Source organism: Salvia miltiorrhiza, chromosome 8 (genome assembly GCF_028751815.1).
Source record: "Salvia miltiorrhiza cultivar Shanhuang (shh) chromosome 8, IMPLAD_Smil_shh, whole genome shotgun sequence".
Taxonomy (NCBI): domain Eukaryota; kingdom Viridiplantae; phylum Streptophyta; class Magnoliopsida; order Lamiales; family Lamiaceae; genus Salvia; species Salvia miltiorrhiza.
In genome coordinates, this window is record NC_080394.1 from 18,635,768 (window position 1) to 18,656,611 (window position 20,844).

General features: G+C 34.5%; 3 protein-coding genes across 3 annotated transcripts in view; 1 reads left to right on the forward strand and 2 right to left on the reverse strand.

Annotated features, from left to right (window-relative positions):
- The window catches only part of LOC131001633 (uncharacterized), a 465,975-nt gene that overhangs the window by 166,767 nt on the left and 278,364 nt on the right, over positions 1–20,844 (reverse strand). The window lies entirely within an intron of this gene.
- On the forward strand, positions 3,025–4,012 carry LOC131001682 (histone H1). The gene is made up of 2 exons (XM_057928250.1): positions 3,025–3,307; positions 3,406–4,012. Exons 1-2 carry the CDS (start codon positions 3,167–3,169, stop codon positions 3,865–3,867), a joined length of 603 nt encoding a protein of 200 aa, XP_057784233.1. The 5' UTR covers positions 3,025–3,166; the 3' UTR covers positions 3,868–4,012.
- On the reverse strand, positions 7,488–10,036 carry LOC131001549 (homeobox-leucine zipper protein ROC8-like). The gene is made up of 9 exons (XM_057928006.1): positions 9,933–10,036; positions 9,723–9,840; positions 9,478–9,654; positions 9,019–9,387; positions 8,850–8,945; positions 8,597–8,785; positions 8,083–8,526; positions 7,926–8,015; positions 7,488–7,841 (listed from the first exon to the last, which is right to left on the reverse strand). The coding sequence occupies exons 1-9, from the start codon at positions 10,034–10,036 to the stop codon at positions 7,506–7,508; spliced, it is 1,923 nt and encodes a 640-aa protein (XP_057783989.1). The 3' UTR covers positions 7,488–7,505.

The following is a 20,844-nucleotide window of genomic DNA, read 5'->3' on the forward strand; positions in this document are numbered from 1 at the left end:
CACATAATATATTTTCATGTTAATATTTTCATTCTCTCAGCAAAAAAAAATGTTAATATTTTCAGTATAATATATTTTATTTAAATGTTCACAATTTTTTTAGGCATATTCGAAATGTTTTATGTTAAATATTTTATGTCAGCAAGAAAAAATCGAATATTTTATTTAAATGTTCGTAAGTTTGTTACGTTTGTTCGAAAAGTTCAATGTTAAATATTTTACGTCAACAAGGGAATTCGAATAAGATATACTCAATCACCAAATATCATATGAACCGGTCATTATTCATTTTAGAATGAACCAGTCAAAGCAATTTCATAAGATTTCATAATAAGATATACTCAATCACCAAATATCATATGAACCGAACAATTATGATTGATTTATGAACAAAAGTAAAAATTTGATGAATATTGATTTCAAGATATTCAAAGCTAATAATTCTAAAAAACTGAATCTTTAGATCGAAAATTATCAGTAAAAAAAAGCACAAGGAAAATTTGTGTTTAACCATAAAAAACTTAAATATCCAGTAGAAGACCTTCAATTTCGTCAGATTCTTAGAAATTGAAGAAAAAATAATTGAATAATTGCCGATTTTCATACAAAAATAGAAGATTTCGTGTTTTTAAATTCCGAATGAAAAATGATATATATGGCGAGATTACAACTAAGACTTACATTTACACAGTAAGATCGACGTTCTTCAGCCCTGTGTTAAAATTTCGTGGTTCTTCGGTCTTCTACGATCACCGGATGGTCGTCCTTCAATCTTCTTCGAAAAAATCAAGAGTTGCTCTATTCGAATTTGGACAAGAATTTTTCGAAGAGAAACCCCAAAACCAATTCTTCTTCAATCTTCTTGGATAAAGTACAGAAATTTCACGGCGATGGAATCTCTGAGCCCTAATCGATTCAGCTTCTTCCGAATAGGAAGTGGGGGAGTGATTTTCGGTTTCCTTCGGATCTTTCCAGATTTACCTTATGGGTAAATCTCTCATTTACCCTTTCTTATTTTTTAATGGTTTTTTAGTAATGTTATTCGATTAAAATATTGGTGATGTGAATTAATTGGAACCGCTAGATCCAGATAATCACACGGTCAAGATTTATTCTCTATTCTATAATATAGGCTAATTCTCTATGGATCCCTACCCTATATATATATATATATATATATATATATATATATATATATCAAACGGCTAAAATAGTTGTTGGCAACAAAAAAAAGAAAAGGAATTGAAAAGCGGTTATACTAGCCGTTAGTTTTTAAATTTGATTTGATTTATTCCAGCACGTGTAAACACACACCGTATATATGGGCCATCGGGTGCTACTTGAGCCATCGAGGACTCCTCGAGTAAGAAGGGGCTGCATCGCCCTACTCGATGCCTCCTCTACTCGAGTAAGAGGCATCGAGTAGAGCGATGCCAATGCTCTAAGACACCTTAAAACCATTATATATATAGAGTTGAAATATAACATAAATTCCCCTCTATATATGAGCAATGTTATAAGTTTATAAGCTTCGGCGTAGCCAGTGGGGGCACTGGGCCCCACTGGAAATTTTAAAAATATTAGGGGTATTTTAGTAATTTCACATTTAATATTATCTAAATACATAAATATATTATTTTAATAATAATTCCAATTTCTTTCTATGCAATTGTACAAGAGATAAGCTATTGAATGATTGTCTGATATCTAACCTTTAAAACGATGTGTTTGTAAATATTACTAATGAAACGATTATGTAGCCATTTGAAAACATGAAAATAAGAAAGGAAATATTATGATAGTAGGGTATTTATTTTTATTTTTGTAATATCATGATGCAACTAATGCATGATTGTGATTTTATTGAAATTGTAATTTATTTGGGGTCTTTTTATATTCTTTTTATGAATTTATAATATTATGATTATTACTCTATTCGTCCCAGTTAAATTGATCAAACTTATTTTCAACACAAAATTTAAAAGAAATAATATTTTAAATAATTTGGTAATAAAATGAATAAATGATTCTTTGCATATATTTATTTTATATAAGAAAATTAATTAACTTAATTGAGACGGTCTAAACATAATATTGATCATATCAATTAATTCAAGAAAAATAGTTGGGCTCCACCTACTGAAAAATCTGGCTACGTCACTGCTTGAAAGCATATATTAGGCAGTAAAAATATAGTAATATATAAATTTTAAGTTGGAAAAATGAAAAGAACAAATCCTAAGATATCAAGCGCGTGGCATCAATCATAAATATTACTAACAAATTTCTTAAACAACACTTGTAATTGGCACAATACTCAATACTAATATATAAAAGTCATTATTAATGAAACTTCGTAATTCATATCTGAGAACTTTGATGATTGCAAATGTGTGTGAGGTACTTTTAGTCTTTTGATAATATAACTTCGACACATATTTGTGACTTGTCAATTCTCAACTAATACAAGTTTAGCAATTTCTTATATTATGTGAAATTTGTACGATAAATGAAAAGATAGAAAGTTTCATTATAAGTTTATAACCACCAACTGCAATATGAAACTAGACAAAAGAAACTGAAATGTAACTATTATAGAATTATAACTGATCAAACTCGAAATGTATTAAAATAATTAACTTACAAATACTTAATTATTGACAATATTATGATAAACAAAGCAAAATTGGGTAGTTGTTGTTGTTTGGGACACAAAAGACACCGAAATCACAAGAATTTTAACCATTTCTACCGACATTACGATAACAATTTCGTAAAGTTGAATTCCATAACAATTCCCACTTAAAATTCATAAAACATATTACAAATTTTATGCCATAATTGAACAAGAAAACACACAACATTAAACCAAATAAAATGCGTGAAACCAATATTCTTTTCGGATAAGAAAGGCAGCGCATTAATCCAATTCACACCACAATCAACGTTTCCGATAACTCCACGTGGACGTGCAGATTTAAAATTCTCCATCCTCGTGAGCACTCGCTGTCCAATCAGAGTTCAGCAACCGACCTCACAAGGATCGTGCTCCGCTATATAAAGCGTAAACAACTCTACGTAGTTCACACAATCAAATCAATATCATAACTTCCGTATTTACTCTCTCAATCACAGTTATCTACGTGTTGAAAGTTGTCTTATAGTGATGACGGCGGCCGAAGTAGTTAAGAAGCCAGCGGCGGCGAAGCCCGTCAAGGAGAAGAAAGCAGCCAAGGCGGCGCCCAAGGAGAAGAAGGCCAAGACTGAAAAATCAGCTAAAACCGCTTCGCATCCGCCTTACTTTGAGGTGTTTTAATTTGAATCTGCATTTTTAATCTATATCTCATCGTTGATTACTTCAATTTTGTATATATTTTGATTAAATTTGTGTTCGAACTTGCACAGATGATCAAGGAGGCGTTGTCGGCGTTGAACGAGAAGAGCGGTTCGAGCCCTTACGCGATTGCGAAGTACATGGAGGAGAAACACAAGTCGGTGCTGCCGGCGAATTTCAGGAAGATTCTAGGGCTCCAACTCAAAAACTCTGCTGCGAAGGGGAAACTTAACAAAATCAAGGCCTCCTACAAGTTATCCGATGCCGGAAAGAAGGAGAAGGCGGCCGCTGCAAAGAAACCCGCCGTAGCCGCTGCTAAAAAGCCTAGGGCAGCTAAGGCGGCTGCTCCCACCGCCGCTGCTGGAACCAAGAGGAAGGCGGAGGCTGTGAAGAAGGTGGCGGTAAAGAAGGGTGCGAAGAAGGTGGCGGTAAAGAAGGGTGCGAAGAAGGTGGCGACTCCGGTGAAGGCGAAGCAGCCTAAGAGCATAAAATCGCCGGCTGCTAAGAGGGCGAGGAGGGCTGTTGCTGTGTGATTATGGGGTAGTGTGTGAAATGGGGTTTGTAGATACTAGTTGCGAATCAAAGGAATTATAAAGACTTTCAGTAGTGTTTTGGTTTGTGGTTTGTATATTTTTGTTATGCTTGTTAGTATGAATGGTTTTTATATCTTCATTCCAACGTATTCTTCTTTATTTTATTTTTTTTGTAGCATTTTTTTGTTGGTTAATTCCGTGTGTGTTTAGTCTCTGGATTGTTCTTTGGAAATTTTATGTTGTACTAGCTTCTTTTTTTTTTTTTTTTTGTGTGGCTAATTTCTGTGTGTTTAGTTTCTGGATTGTTCCTTGGCGTCAGCCCTCAATTGATCTGTTTAGTTTTATGTATATTACTATTATGTATACATTTTCCATGTGCGAATGCTAAATTGAATTTGATTGCGGTATGAGGGTTGCGTTTTTATCCTAATTAAGAAACGTTGATTTTTTATATTTTTCTTAACCAAATCAATTCGAAGACGGTTCATTTAACTTTAATTTAAAACGAACGAATTTGTTAGAAAGGAGAACTAGAAAACCCTTGTAAAGTACATAGAATATCGAAACTATAATGAATTGGTTGTTGTTTGACACCACCTTAAAATCCAAAGTAAAGCCGACTGGCCCGAGTTCATCATCAGTGCTTATTGCCGAAGTTATTTATGGTTGTTGTGATGGGGTGACTGACTAGCTGCATGGATCATGGTCTTGGTCCGAATCTGTTTACACCCCACCATTTAAAAGCCGGACCATATTTAAGAGCCCACCTCCACAATGAGAGAGTCAACCTTGACTCTTAAATTTATAAGAAGATGGCTCGGCAATGAGAGAGTGCACAGCACGCGCCCAACCTCTTTCCAATTTGAGCCCGGAGCGCGGAGGAGGGGCGGGCTCACGAGCACCGGGAGCGGCAATGGGGGGAGCTCGCAAAAAGGGGGCTCGAGCCCACAAACGAGCCCCCCATTGTGGATACTCTACTTGCTACTCGGATTATGGCTAGCTCTGAGAAGGCAATTTTTTGCTGGAAGTGATCACGAGGCTCGCTCGTGTGTTTTTCATATTTACCGTGATGTTAGTAGGGTTGCTCGTAGTTTTGAGCAATTTGCGCATTGTTGTTCGCGACTAATGTGTTGGACTGTTAATTTTCCTAGTAAGATTAGAGAGCTTGTTTCGGATAATTTTTAACTAGGAAAGTTAGCGGTCCAACACATTATTTGCGAATAATGTGTTGGACCGCTAATTATCTAAAACTCGTGCCCAAAATATATGCGCCAAGATAAGTGGGACGAAGAGAGTATTTTCTAAAACTCGTGCCATCTCCAAATGATACATTTCTTACAGAACAAAGGAAGTGTAATTCTGCTACAATTTTCAACAAATTAAAATAAACAAAAATAATCCCTAATACAGAGTATTATACTTCCTCCGTTCATGAAAATTATGCCATAATTTTCTTTTTCGTCTATCCACAAAAAATATGACACATTTATTTTTAGTAATATGGTCCACACCACTCCACTCAAATTTAGAGTGAGACCCTTACTCCACTACCAATTTCATTCACATTTTATTAAAATTCGTGTCAAAAATAATGTGGCATAATTTTCGTGGATGGAGTGAATACCTAAAGTTAATTATTAATAAATAAAAAAATAATTAAATTTATCATTCATAGTTATAATTGATAAGAAACAAACTTAATGAAAATAAACGAGTAGGTAATTGAATCCAATGCCCCACAATTTACACCAAATTTCTTTTAGTTCTATCTTCCTCTATTAATCTCTTCTTCAAAAAAATATTTCCTTCTTCCTCCGGCTGCTGCTAGTGCTGGGGCTGCCATGCCGGGAGATTGCCGCTCGCGCCGGGAGCTGCTGTCGAGGGATGCTGGCGGCGCTGCCTAGGGTTTCCAAACCCTAGATGGCGCATTTTTTAAAACCCAAATGTTGATCCCAATCTTTTTCTCATGCACCTTGCGAAATTTTTTATGGAGGTGACAGGTACAATTCGGTTCGATAGCCCTCCCAAAAAATGGGAAAAAAGAAAGTATAAATGCACTGCAATCGTGAAGCCATTGGTGAACGACTTCATGGGGATTACTTCGCCCCTGATCTTATTTTTTGTGAAGCATTTTCCCAACATCGTTTTCGTATGCACCGAATCCTTATTCTTGGGCATCATGAATTCGATGGAATCCGATCCATACTTCCAACAATGCGAAGACTGTACTGGGAGAGCCAGCTTCACACTGATCTAGAAATGTACAATGAAAATTCAGCAACTAGCGAATGGAGGTGCCATAGATTTTTACAACGAGTATTTGCGTATTGGAAAGACGACGATATTGCTGTGCTTGAAGAAATTCTATTGAGTAATCGTCTGCATCTTTGGTCCAGAATATTTGAGGAGGCTGATTACTGCTGATCAGTCGCTGACTACCAAAGGTTACTTGCTATGCATGAGGTGAAACACTGTTCCCAAAAATGCTAGGGAGCCTCGACTGCATGTACTGGACATAGAATAATTGTCCGGTGGCGTGACATGGAGATTACACGCGAGGTGATCACGGCGAGCTGACGATTATTCTTGAAGCGGTTGCATCCCAAGATCTATAGATCTGACATTTCTTTCTTTGGAGTCGCTAGCTCGAAAAGCGACATCAATGTGCTCCATCAATTGTTGTTTTCAACGATATTCTTTTGGGAAATGCTCTGTCGATGCACTTAGAGGGCAACGATGTTCACTTTACTACGAGCTACTACTTAACTAAAGGAATCTACTCAAATTGGCCAGTTTTCGTCAAGAATCCTCTGTTTCCTACGGACGAAAAGAAGAAGAGATTCAAACTGATGCAAGAAGCTGTATGAAAGGACATAGAACAATTATTTCACGGTTAATAAGTAAAAATTAATAGTAGGGGCAAAATTATTTTCTTACATAAAAATTGGTTCATTATTATGTTTTTATTTTAATAGATACTTTTTATTCTTATTCTTTTGTTCAATTATTTTGAAATTGATGTATAATTTGAAAATGTATATGTTTATGTATCAATCATGTTCCAGAGAGATCTAACATACATGCTTGGATTATTGAAAAGTTAAATTCTTCGAGCTGTCGTATTCATTGGAGCTAATTATTATAACATCATCGTGATTTTTAGTATTTTTAAATAAGAGGATTATATGTTTATGGAATTTGAAAATGAAAAGTGAAAACTCTAGCTTTCATTTTTTATATTTACACTCCAATTCGGTCCATGAGGGAAGCTATAGTCGTTATTTTGATGCGTTAAATATGAGTGTAAATGTAAAAAATGGAAGCCCTCATTTCCAAATTTCGTAACATATAATTCTCATTCTCAAATTCTGTAACATATAGTCCTCTTTTTCAAAAATACATATAGTAAAAAATGGAAGCCCTCATTTGTTTGAAATTATTCGTATTATATATACTCACTAGGATTCTAATAGTAACTCAAATTAAACATTAAATTGATTAGTATTAAACACATTGATCTGGTGTAATGGTTTACAGAAAATCAAGAGAATTCACTCGCTATCTGATGAGTTAATTATTTTTTTCTAACTTGCAACATTTACAAACACATTTATCCGAATTCCCATGTAGAAATAGTTTTAATCTAAGTCAGGACAATCTAGAGCGAGTTTAATGTTGTGAACAGTGGAGCTTATAAGGCTATGAAGAGTGGCGACTGAGTCCATGTTTAGCTGCTTGGAAACAGAGTTACTGCACACTAGCATCTGAAAAGCAACCGTGAGGAGCGACCCCTCCATCCGCCCGTCGCCGGACATCACGTATCCCGACGGCAGGATCTCTATTTTCATCACGTCTTCGCCCTCCACCACCGCGCTCACCGCCGCTAGCTCCACCGGCGCGTAGATTATGCTTGCACCTACCGAGTCCATGCTACTCTCTTGTAGCATCAACATGTTCTCTTTCGGGACAAATGGCTGAACAAACAAAAACATGCCTAGATTAAACATAAATTAACTACACACGCATGTGCTGTCGTGCATGTCGTTAAATTAACTAACCTGGATGATGGAGATACAGTTTCCCGAATTTGGGCCAGTTGATATGCGAGCAATTGAACTCACTGGATTTCCACTCGACAAAATATCCCACTGCGACCATTTATATATATAAGATTTTGATAGCAAATGAATGAATGTTTGAATTTGTTTTGATTACCTGAGGCCTTTTGTTCTCGTCGGTGAAGAAGTTGAAGAGATGGGCGAGGCGGAATGGGAGCCAGAGAGAGGTAGCTGCACTGACAATCAGACCCTGAGGCTGTCCTAATCCGTGGCTTTTCCTCAGCGAAACACGAACTCCACTGTTGTACAGTTCCGACAGGTGCGGGAAGTCAAGCCTGTCCGACATGTTCAACACCTCGCAGAAACTCCTTACCATTCTCTCCGACAGCTTCATCACATTCCTCCGACCTTCCGCCGACTCAATAACTCCTTCGAGTTGGCTTGCGGGCGGGCGGAGTGCGAAGGTAGCTCTCTCGCACATCCTCTGCAGCGTAGCTATCCATCTCTTGGCTCCATATGCATGGCTGCCGCAAACCAAGTCTCTGTAGAGACGGTGCGTCACCGATTTGTCGTCCACTTGAACGTGTTCCACCCATGTCACCTGCATATTAATTAAATAAATCAATAAAATACGAAATTACTATAATTAATCCATAGCAAATGAATCTCACAAATGATTTGCCGTTGGATTTATCTTCGATGATGCATCCCGAAGGAAGTTTCCAAGAGCGAGAGGGGCCAGCGTCGTAGGATACATCTACCATGGCCCATCTGCTTGTGCTTATCTGTCTGCAGTATCGGATCAAGAAGAACTCCCGTGGCGCCACCAATGGCGACAGAATGTGCATTTTCTCGTACATCTACATATCGATCCATTATCAGAAATGCATCCATGTTTTCATTTAATTAACTCACATCTCTTACCAAATGTAAGCTACCATTGAAGGACATCCCAGCCTCAACAACTTGGATGGTTCTTGCCTTTGTCACAATACACGGAAACATGACTTTCCACTTTTCCTGCACCAACAATATATATAATAATAATATAATATCATGATATATATACAAATTAAAAGGAATTTGATGGTACCGGATCGAGAAAAGCTTCAAGCAAACGAGGCGGCGGCATGGCGACCTCCCCGGATTCCTTGGACGACTCCATCCTGGCGGCGGCGGATTTGAAATGATTGGGCTTGGGAAAAAGCTTATCGTAGCTATCGCGATGCAGCGTCCATCTCCCATCATTAGAAGAGGAAATCCACAAGGGATCTTGGACGCGCAGAAGCTCAAGCAGCTCATCCATGGCGGCCGAGGCAGTCTCCATAATGGCACCTCGATCCGCCTCCTGTGTCATCCCAGTAGTCATACAAAACTCCGCCGTCGGATTCTCCTCAAGGCTACTGCTCCTAATTACACGATTACCACTTGATTTTGCGGTGCCATTCATTGTTCTTTCATGCTGAACATTTGCTCAAACTCAGACGTTAGATGTAGTATTTAAACAAGGAGGAAATTAACATGAATTACGTACTAGGTAAGCATGAGTGGCCTGCTCTCTCAATCTGATGTTTTCGGATTTGAGTCTGAGGAGAGCGTGTAGTTTGTCTTGGTCGCGACAGGAAGGGCAGACGATGTTTTTGAGAGCCTCTCTCATGGCCTCATTCTCGCATCGTATTCTCTCGTTTTGGGCGCGGAGGGCGTTGTTGTCTGTTCTCTCGTTCTGAGCCTGAAAAAAAACATACTAGTAATTAATTATTTCCATTTCGAAAACATAATTAATTTTGCAAAGATCACCTTTTTCTGACTTCTCTTGTTCTGGAACCAGAACTTGATCTGCTTAGTGTCAAGCCCTAACTCCCGGCTTAATTGGACTCTCTGATTCTCATCAGGATGCGGGTGCTCCTTGAAAAAACTTCAACCCATAAACAAATTAAATATTTATCAGATTGATTATACGGGTGAAACTCACATAGTTAACAACACATGATAGTAAAAATAGAGTACGCTTCGAGGTGGTGCACTTGCTCCGTAGAGTGGCGATGATATTGCCTCTTCCCCTTCCGAGAATCGCCGCTTCCTTCGTCGCCCGATCCATTTGCTGCTTCCATTTCTTGTCGATCGCACCTGTCATTGCACACAAATTAAATGAAAAGAAAAACAAAATGTTACTACAACATTAACTTTTTCTTGTTTTGTATGTCAAGAGATGTATATATGTTTTTAATACAACTGAAAATTAAACAGCACTCACCAAAATCACAATTTCGGAATTGTCTTTTCTTCTTGTACATATATATTAGTTTCGATGTTGATGAACGAATCCACTTACCATTACTAGGAGTCGATCACTAGATTTATGTGCTCAAACTTTAGAATGAGGCAATTAATAATCGATTCGAATCTTCTGTAATAAATATCATATTCTTTCTAGTACTGGTGTACTCTTAATGTGTGATACTTGCGTCTTTTTTTATGTAATATGAGATGAGTAAATTAGATATAGTAAAATATTTAGATTAATTAGCGGACTCAACATATATTATCATTTAGCTTGTATGTATTATACATAATAAATTAATAATTGATGGGGGAGTATTCTCCTCAAAAAAAAAAAAAAAAATTGATGGGGGAGTATTATATAGAATAATGATGTAGCTAGTACAAGTTTTAAGTTACATACTGCTAAATGAAACAATAAACTTAATTAACAAAATAAATAAATGGATCGGAACAAGAAAATGAAATACATAATAAGTGATGTGGAGTAGATACGGATTAGGGGAAAGTAGAAAAATACTTGGTATTTATTTATACCCTTTTAGTAATAACATGGATTCTATCGGTAAATATGATGTGAACTTTGGATATTTCCATTTATTGTCATAATCTGCAATTTATTCGCGAAGATCCTTCAGCAACTGTCGTGTGGATTCTGATGACATTAGTGAATCAAAATCTTTTTTCCATATAATTTTTTATGTTATTTTTTTTATCTTAATGATATTAATTACTATGATATGTTAGCCCAAGCCAAACAACATGAATATTCTTTATATAGATTGCATTGCACAATAGTATAATATCAAAGAATTTAGCAAATTAAGAGTTAAATTTATTTCAAACTTCAAAGTAGCCCATGAGACAGCTCAAATGGCAAAATTGACGCACACAAAAATTCTTCATTGCAAGAGATCTTGGATTCAATTACGTTTGTTGAGAATTTTGATCAACATTGCAAAAATTCAATTTCCAAGAACTTTTATCCACTTTTTTAATTCATATCAAATTCATGATGATCTCATTTGACTATCAAGTATCCGAAAATGTATTTGGTAGATGTGCATAGTTTCTCATAATTTAGGTATTAATTAGTTAAAGATGATAGTTTAAGTTATAAATGAAAAAATTAGTGATATATAGTTTGTAATGTATATGACTATGTAACCAATTTTCAATTTTTCGAAGGCATTTTTGCATTTTATATTTCAATATTATGCAGGATTTTAGAAGTGTCTGTTCAAATAAAACTCCCCCTATCCTAATAACTTAAATTAATTATTTGACCTATTGATTTTTATATAAGTTACTATTTTCATATAATATATCATCAATGTAATTTATAAAAGCATTATTATAAAATGGGAGGGCTATAATAAAAATACGTTTTATTGTATAAAATAAGAATTATTTTCAGCCCTTACATCATCAAGATTTACGGTTGATTCATCACTTTGTTGGATGAATTCATGGTCCTGAGTTCGGATCTCATATGTAGCAAACAAATTATTTTTCGCAACGTGTTCTACATAAAATTCATACATTTTTGTTGGTTTGTAATTTTTATTTTAAGAGCTGTTTTTATCAGTAGCCCTTCCCATTATAAAATAATCACTATTGTTTTGTATATATTAATCAGTATGGTTTAAAACAGACCTAAAGTTTTCATGCAAAATGGGATAAAATGTAACCTGTAAAGTATTAAGTATTGGGATTCACCGATCTTATTTTAACACGAATGAAAATGATGATCTTCTCGATTTATGAGTAAAAGCTTAAAAGCCCAACACTAATTTGTGACCCAAAACTAATACTAGTAAAAATATTTATAAATTATTTTAAGATGAGAATACAGGCTAGAAGCTCGGGTTTGGAAGTCTCAGATCTGAAAGCAATCATAAATCTCGACTCATTAGACATTAGAATTACGACAAGTAAAAAAGATTTGAAGACTCAAAGGCTGATAAGATCTGACTATCGTTATCAACACTAAAAGACGGGAGTACGCGTGGCTTGAATTGTATGCCTTAATGTTATTATGTCTAGCTAATAGGCTATGAATAGGGGCATTATGTCAATGTAGACGAAGCCATTCATTTTTTAGGAAATAGAAAAAAGGAAACGAAATTCTCTCTACTTTGCCTCTACAATTTTTATTATGTTCTTAGCTTATTTTTCTCATTTTTGATAAATTCGCTGTTGAATTAAAATTCAATTCAACAGTAGTAGCGTGATGTAATAAAATCCCCTTTAAATAATAGTATTTGATTAATTAATAAATATTTTAAATTAATAAATATCTTTAGTATTGGCTTGACAATTCAAAAAATCATCAATTATTTTATTTTATTTTTTTAAATTTGTTGCATCCAAAGAAAGAAAAAACACACTCACACTCTAGCCTTCTAGGTGACTCGAACCCCGACCTATTGGTTGGAGGAGAAGCGTCTTACCAACAGACTGCACTTCATCGTAAAAAATAAAAAATAAAAAAAACCATCAATTATAAATATATAGGTCCAATCAATATTATAAATTACTCTGTACATCGATGAAACATCTTCCTAAAGAGAGACAATTCGAGTTTTAAGAAAAATTAGTAGTATATTGGCCATTGGGTGAGTGAAGAAGAAAGTCCCACAAATTTGAAAAAAAAATGGTAATAGTTAGTGTAGTTATTTTTAATAGTGGTGAACTCATTAGTGACGATGTGTGTGTTAGAGATTATAGTTGTCATTTATATAGATTTGCTCGTTGATACCAAACGTGATACCAGAAGTGATACCAAGTCTGCTGACAAATTTTCTTTGGATAAGCTCATATTTTGACGATTTTATTTCCTATTTTTGGGTGATTTTCGGAGGAAATCTTTGTGCATCTTTTGGATTGGCTTGCAAGTCTTTATAGAGGAGTCCTTATCATTGAAGGAAATTTGGGATTTCTCACATATAAATACCGTCTCTCTCTTGGAGCTAGGGTACGCTGGTTTTGACATTCAATCAAGCAATTGGTGTGTGGAGCGTGATTTGCAGCAAGAGAACATCATTGGTTTGGTCGTATGTTCTATTTCTTGTTACTTTGCTGTTCATGTTAGTTTGAGCAAAGTAAGTTTCTCGTTCGCGAGTTTCCAGACCGATGCTTCGTTGTTCGTTCGCAAGTTTCCAGATCAAGTTCTACTTTTGAGTGGGATCTGTTTATTTGCTTTTCCATGTGGGTTTGAATAATACACTCTCATTGTTCATGTTATTGTCTTTGTTCTTTGAGTTGTTTGAGTTGTAAGGGAGTAAGTGTGTTCGTCGGGGTTCACACTTAGAGAGTTAGTGTTATCTAGCTTTCAACGTTTTACTAGTGTTGAGATTTGGGGAAATTATAGAGGCATAGAAGGTTGAGTCGTTGTAAGTCCTGCTGTAATTTAATCTCTCATAGTGGATCGTTTTCCCTGGGCAAGGCCCCCCAGATGTAGGTGTTCTATCACCGAACTGGGTTACCATATCGTGTGTTCAAGCTTATTTCTCTATTTGTTATCTGCTGTGATTTGGTATCTCATTTGGTACCATATTGGGTTGCTGCGAGATTTTATGTGTATTTGGATAGGTGGCTGGTATTACAGACTTACAGTGTGTAACCATTTGAGAATTGTAAGGGTGATAGTTAGTGAAATTATTTTCAAAAATAGACTAAGAAGATGATTCATGGACGGATGAAAATAAAAACAATAAGAAGATGTTTCGTGAACGGATGGAGTATAATTTTTACAATATTACAATTATGAATATATAATATGATAACTTGTTGAAATAAGAATTTGGTGAAACTATAATATGTAAATTTCATTTTTGAATATATAACTGTGACGTATGGGGACGAAGTGCGGCGTGATCGCCGGTGCAAAAGAGGCATAGACAAGGAGCGGCTCCGATTAAGACTTCCAAGCGGAGGGGTGCAGGGATGAACCGAAACACACCCGAACGAGAGGGATTTTGAGAATATGCAGGTATGAGACTGCATATTCGAGGAGAGCTTAAATGATTTGATAGGTGCTACTCATATCAACAAGATGCATCTTCTTTTCTGGTGCTCACATGGAAGAAACTCCAAGGTTAAGCGTGCTTGACTTGGAGCAATTTCAGGATGGGTGACCCCCTGAGAAGTTTCTCGGGGAGCGTGCGAGTGAGGACAAAACACGCTAGAAAAGACTTGTGTTGGTCTGTGGGGACAGCTAGGGCTGTTGATCGGTTTGGATTCGGTTACCTGTACCCGAATTTTCGGTTACCCGAACCTGAAATTGCCATATTTCACTAACTGTTCCCAAACCGTTTTAGGTGTTCGGTTATCCAATAACCGCTTCGGTTATTTGAGTATCCGAAATACTCATTTAAAAAAATTAAAATTCAAATAATTTGCTAGATAGAGGGGATTTGAACCTTAGTCTCTAAAAAATACATAAAGCAAGTTATCCACTAGACTAAAGCTCATTCTTATACTTTAAATACATCATAATTTTATTTTAGCTAAGACTTGATTTTTTTAAAATAAATAAATTAATTAATGAATTAACAATTAAAATATAATATATATATATATATATTAAATAATTTTGAAGGGTAATAAATCGAGTGATTGAGTTACCTTTAAATAAGGATAATGATTAACTCATTATTCAAACCAAACAACAAATAATGTATTTAATTAATTATATTCTTTTCCACCTTCAAAAATACCTAGGGGTGTAATCGAACTGACCCGATCCGAATAGTGGTGTGTTCAAGTTTGGTTTGTTTAGTATCGAACCGAATCCCGAACTTTACTTACCGAATACTTTGAGGTTCATTAGCGGCTCACAAGCTTAATCGAGCCTATACGAACTTTCTAAATTTATATTTATATTCAAAATATTAATTATTTTATTTTAAAAATAAATTATTTTATTCAAAATAATAAATATATTAATTATTTTATTATGACAAATAAAATTAATTAGAGATTTAATACAATTATTATTAATTTCAGTGGATAAATATAAATTGTATCTACTAATAATTTATATTTTTCAAATTGAATTACTTGACGAACATGTTCACGAGCTAACGAGCCGAATACTTCTAAGTTCAAGTTTGATTTATTTATTTATTTATCAAGCTTCTCTTAATGAATTTGAACGAATTTTTTTCAAACTCAGCTCCAAATAATTTGCGAGCGACTTAATTTGTTTACGTCCGTAAAAATACCCAATCAAACATGGGCTTTTATGCGTACGAACGAATTATACTTTTCAATCTTAAAAACACCCGAACATTGATTTAATTCGTACGTACGAGTTGTGCCCTCGAGGCCTCTCCAGTATGTGAGGAAGTTTCAATGTACTACCTCGACAGTGAGGAATCTGATTTTAGGTAATAAATTAGAGGATGTTGAAGCGAGGAAGCAAATTTACTTCCCTGTGCGTGTCAGATGGTGGATCCCTTTGTTTCATTTCTTATTTTTTTTCAATATAGCCGTTGTATGGTGTGTCTGTTAGTTTCATTTTATTTTTTTTGGTTTCAATATAGCCGTTCGCAGCGGTTAGAAATGCATATGCTTTGAAATAATTCACTATTCGTTCCTATTTTACGTCACAATTAAGTTTCATGTGTATTTTTATTTAATATTTAAATTAACATATTATGTGTATTTTTATTTATATTTTTAATTTTAATTGTTTGTTGTAAGAATTTATTTTTCAATTTTTTTGATCAGTAAAGTAAAATTGAAAAATAAATTCTTACAACAAACAATTAAAATTAAATTTGAATTTTAATTTTTTTAGCATAATTATATTTTATTATTTAAAAACTTAATTTATTTGTGTAATTATATAAATTTTATTGAAGTAAAATATAATACAAAAATTAAAATATATATATTGTGGTAAATGTAGTAATAATGATAATGGGATCCATGAATAATTAAATAGTATGAAGTAATGTTATAATGGAAAATATATGAGATACTCTCTCCGTTTCGGCTATCTTGAGACCTTTTTTGGCACGAAAATTAAGAAAATAGTGTTTTGTGTGTAAGTGATAAAATGATAAAGTAAATAAAAGGTAAAGTTTTTGCCAAATAAGGAAATATCTCAAAATATGTGGTCCACCAAAAAAAAGTATCTAGGTGGGACTCCCAAAAAAAAGTGTATAAATAGAACGGAGGGAGTAATTAGAAACTGAGATAGTTACTGAGATGAGATGACACACATGTGACACCATTATAGAGTAATAACACAATGAATGTCCTTAAAAGTATATAAAATAACGCACATGTGACACCATTATGGAGTAATACTACTATGGATGTCCTTAAAAATATATAACAATTTTATTGAAAAAATGAAATACTGCGTGGTTTGATGGAACAATCAACGAAGTTAAGGGATATGGTTAAAAGTGCCTTTCAAGAGAAACTAAAACAAGAAAAAGAATACGAGTATATGTGTTATGGTTGAGAGTGAAATATGTTGAAATATCTTCCACGCCCTTGTAATTTGTAAATATACATTTAAGAAAGTCCTTCTTGTTCCGGCATCTAGCTTAATAAATTCGTCAAATAATAGTTTAATAAGTTGACTTGGCAATTGGCATAGACGTCGTTTCTTCTTTCAGGAATTTATTATGGATGGATGAGGTAAAATTTAATATATTTTTACATATAAAATAAATACTAATATAATCATGTATAAAAATAAAAATATAATTTATTATAATATTTAAATAAATCTCATAATCACTTAATTAAATATAGACAATAAATCATGTTCCTTTACATTTCATTTTTCAAGCCGACATGATAATAAGGTGATTTAGAGCACTCCCAGCAGATCACCTAAATGCATCACTAACTCTAAATTTAGGCTAAAACAATTAAAAATGAGATAAAAAATGCATCCAGCAGATCCCCTAAATTAGATGGGGCCCACAAAAAATTATACACCTACCTAAATTCAATCTTAAATTTACACCCATCCTAAATTTATTTTAAGCTTATAATTAGTAGGGCCCACACATAATTATTGTTTTTATGTAGAAAATAGGAGATCTGGTGTATGCATTTATAAAATCGAGTTCCTAAAATTAAATAGGAAAGCTTTAGGGAGGAATATAGGACCATAATTTTGGGATTTCTGCTGGGAGTGCTCTTAGAGAAGAGTTGATGCCGCGCATGGCTTTCGCGCCGTGAAACGCGGAACGCATTGCTAAACTAAACTAAATTCACTTCCACAAAGAATAATAATAACCGACCTAAATTAGGTCCCACACATATTAATTTATGAAATTAGTTGTGCTACCGGTGCTATGTATACATGTTATGTATATACATAGTAGGATACTTTAGTAATTTTTTCTAATTAATAGTTTTTTTTTGAGAAATTTTCTAATTAATATTAATACTTAACTAGTGCTAATTAATTGAAATAATATTTTACCTATGCTAATTAATTGAAATAATATTTTACCTATCTAACTTTCACCGACTATTTAGGTAGATTAACAAAAGTCAAATATTATCTTTCATAATAATTACATATTTTTCTCGTAAATATATTATAGGGTTAATTGCATATAATATTACGAACTTTGATCGAAATCCATTTTTCCCACGATCTTTAAAAATTTAAATTTTTTATTAAATACTTTGATTTTTTTTTCCCCATAATTTTTCCCCTTCAAATCGAAATCGACGTGGCGCTGATGTGGCTCGCCGGCACACTCCATTCCGACAAATGAAACACTACGTTCGATTGGGTTAATTGAATAATTTCATATAATATCACGAACTTTGCTCGAAATTCATTTTCTCCACGATCTTTAATAGAAAGTTCGCAAATTCCTATGTTGCAAATTCAATCTGCCACAACTTTCAATATTGACCAAAAATTTGCAGATTCAAAGTGACGGTAGTAGCTCAAAAAGAAACATAGCAGAAGATTATTCTCATTGACTAAAAAATCGATGCACTAAATTTCAATTTGCAAACTCCTATGTTGCAATCAATAACATTTTTTTGTCATTCTCCTTGAACTCAATGAATTATTCAACGTTCACTCCAAACAAAACCCAGTAAAATGAAAGCACTAAAAAGAAGAGACGAACTAAAAATCTACAGCAACAAACTGAAATCTACAGCAACAAGCAATAGAAGCCTCACCTGGAAGCCATGGCAGGAATCGGCCAATTTGATTAAAAGAACTCAAATATGCCAATTTGATTAAAAGCACCCAACCAACAACGGCGAAACACCGGCCATCAATCAGCATAATATGTGGGCGAAGCACCAGCGCCAACAATCGGCGCACTGGTTTGGAAGATTAGAAACAAGAAGCAATCGACGCCAACAATCAGTGAGCAATCGCGCCACTGGTTTGGAATCGGCAAGCAATAGGTGACACGAAGCAATCAGCGAGCAATTTGGAGAGGAACCCTTCGATAGAGGTGGTGGGAAGGAAATGAAGCGTTTTTTTCTAGCGCCAAAAGCAATTGATTTCCTTTTGCCTGAAAAAATGAGAAATTAAAAAAAATTAGGGATTTTTTTATTATTATTTAGAATTATATGTATAATTTAAAATTCATATATATTCCACGTCAGTGTTATGTGTAAAATTAAATCCACGTCACTGTTATGTCATTTTTCCGGTCATCGGAAAAGAAAATCGTGGAGAAATTGAACAAATGTCAAAGAATTTGATAAAAAATAAAAATTTTAAAGATCTTGGGGAAAATAAATTTTGGACAAAGTTTGTGATATTATATGCAACTAACCCTATATTATACTAATTTATTGAATGATTCACTAATTTTGACTATGGTGTACTTAATTTTATGATTCATGTATTAATGGTGGGAAGTGTTCATTCAAATTAGTATTTGTCAATAAACCTAATTTCAAAAGATATTAACCAACTTTCAGCTAAAGGGACTTACTTGGCTTTATATATTAGCCTTTGTACGCAATTATCTCCACCACACTCGCTCGCTTCTTTTAGCTATTTATCTCTCAGTAGTTTCACTTCTTGTGACTTAATCCGGGAGTTTCATGTACTCCTCCAATAATGAATTTTGCAGATTTTGACAGGGCATTGTCCCCTTCAAAGCTTTCCAGAATTTCTTTTTAGGGTAAATATCACTTTATGTCTCATCGTTTGGTCGAATTATCGATTATGTCCCAACTTATCGATAATATCTGATCGGTACCCAACCTAACAACATTTTTTCAATTGTGTCCCCTTAAAATTTTTCGGCGTCCGGAAGATGATGTGGAATGCCGGAAACTGTGACGTGGATTTATTAAAACAATGGGATTTGCCAGCTATAATAAACTTAAAAAAAAAAAATATATATCTATGTGGCACTAAAGCAAAACTAATGATTTTGAGAATAAAGTAACCCAAATCTAACACTCAAAATTGAAAAAGTTTGGGAAAATTGAAAAACTCCCGTAGGGCAAGGGCACCTACGCTGGCTGCCGATCCAAGCTCGTCGCCGCCACCCGCGATCTTCGCCGCCCCCTCTCAGGTATTCCTCCGCCGCCTTTGTATTAGCAACCATGTTTGAGATTGAAGAACTAGTATGTGTGGAGCATTCAAAATCGACGAACTAGTTTTTCTGGTTTAAGGAATCAAAAAATCAAAAGAAAGTCGAAGAACTAGGGTTTAAAATCAACCTACCGATTGGAGCATTCACCGTCGCTCAAAATCACCCTACCGATTGGGAATGTCGCGCCGTCGATCAACCCTTGCAATTTCTTCGAATTTCACAGAGGTTCTTCAATCCCCTCTCTTCTTTCGACTGTGGTGAGAAAAATTGAGAAAGAATGCAATTTTTTCATTGATTTCATACTTTTGTTAAAACGCCACATAAGTATTTGTATTTTTATTTTTTAAAAGTTTAATAATGTTTGAAATTCCAACTGTTTTAATAAATTCACGTCACAGTTTCAAGCGTTCCACATCATCTTCCGGGCGCCGGAAAAATTTTAGGAGACACAATTGAAAAAATGTTGTTAGGTTGGGTACCGATTAGATATTATCGATAAGTTGGGATATAATCGATAATTCGGCCAAACGATGGGACATAAAGTGATATTTACCCTTCTTTTTATATACCTATGAACCTTTCCTTGCCCATTAAGTGTACTTTATGGGGTACGCCCATCATGAATGGACGTTTTTTGTCCATACAATCTTTAAAAAATGAAAAATTAATCTTAATATATTATGATGAATTGGAACAAATGGTACGAAAATTTCACATTTGCTATATTCACGCATAAATTACATGGAACGAGTGGTGGAATAGGAACATTCGTACCAACATTGTATTAGTCATTCCAGCAACAGCAAAAAATTATTACTTCGAGTTGATAAGCCTAGAACGAAGAGGTCTTATCTTTGCTAATAATATTTTACATTTTTCATAAGAAGAATACTCATGTGTACTTATAACATATCTGCAAGGAGGAAGACCCTTAGTCAACACGCAGATTATTACTTCACATTTAAACTAATTTATGGAGATCATATATAATTTCATATTTATTTATAAAAATAAATGTAATTATAATTATTGCTTAGTGTAGAGGCTAAAATCTAAAATTGAAGTTGACGTCT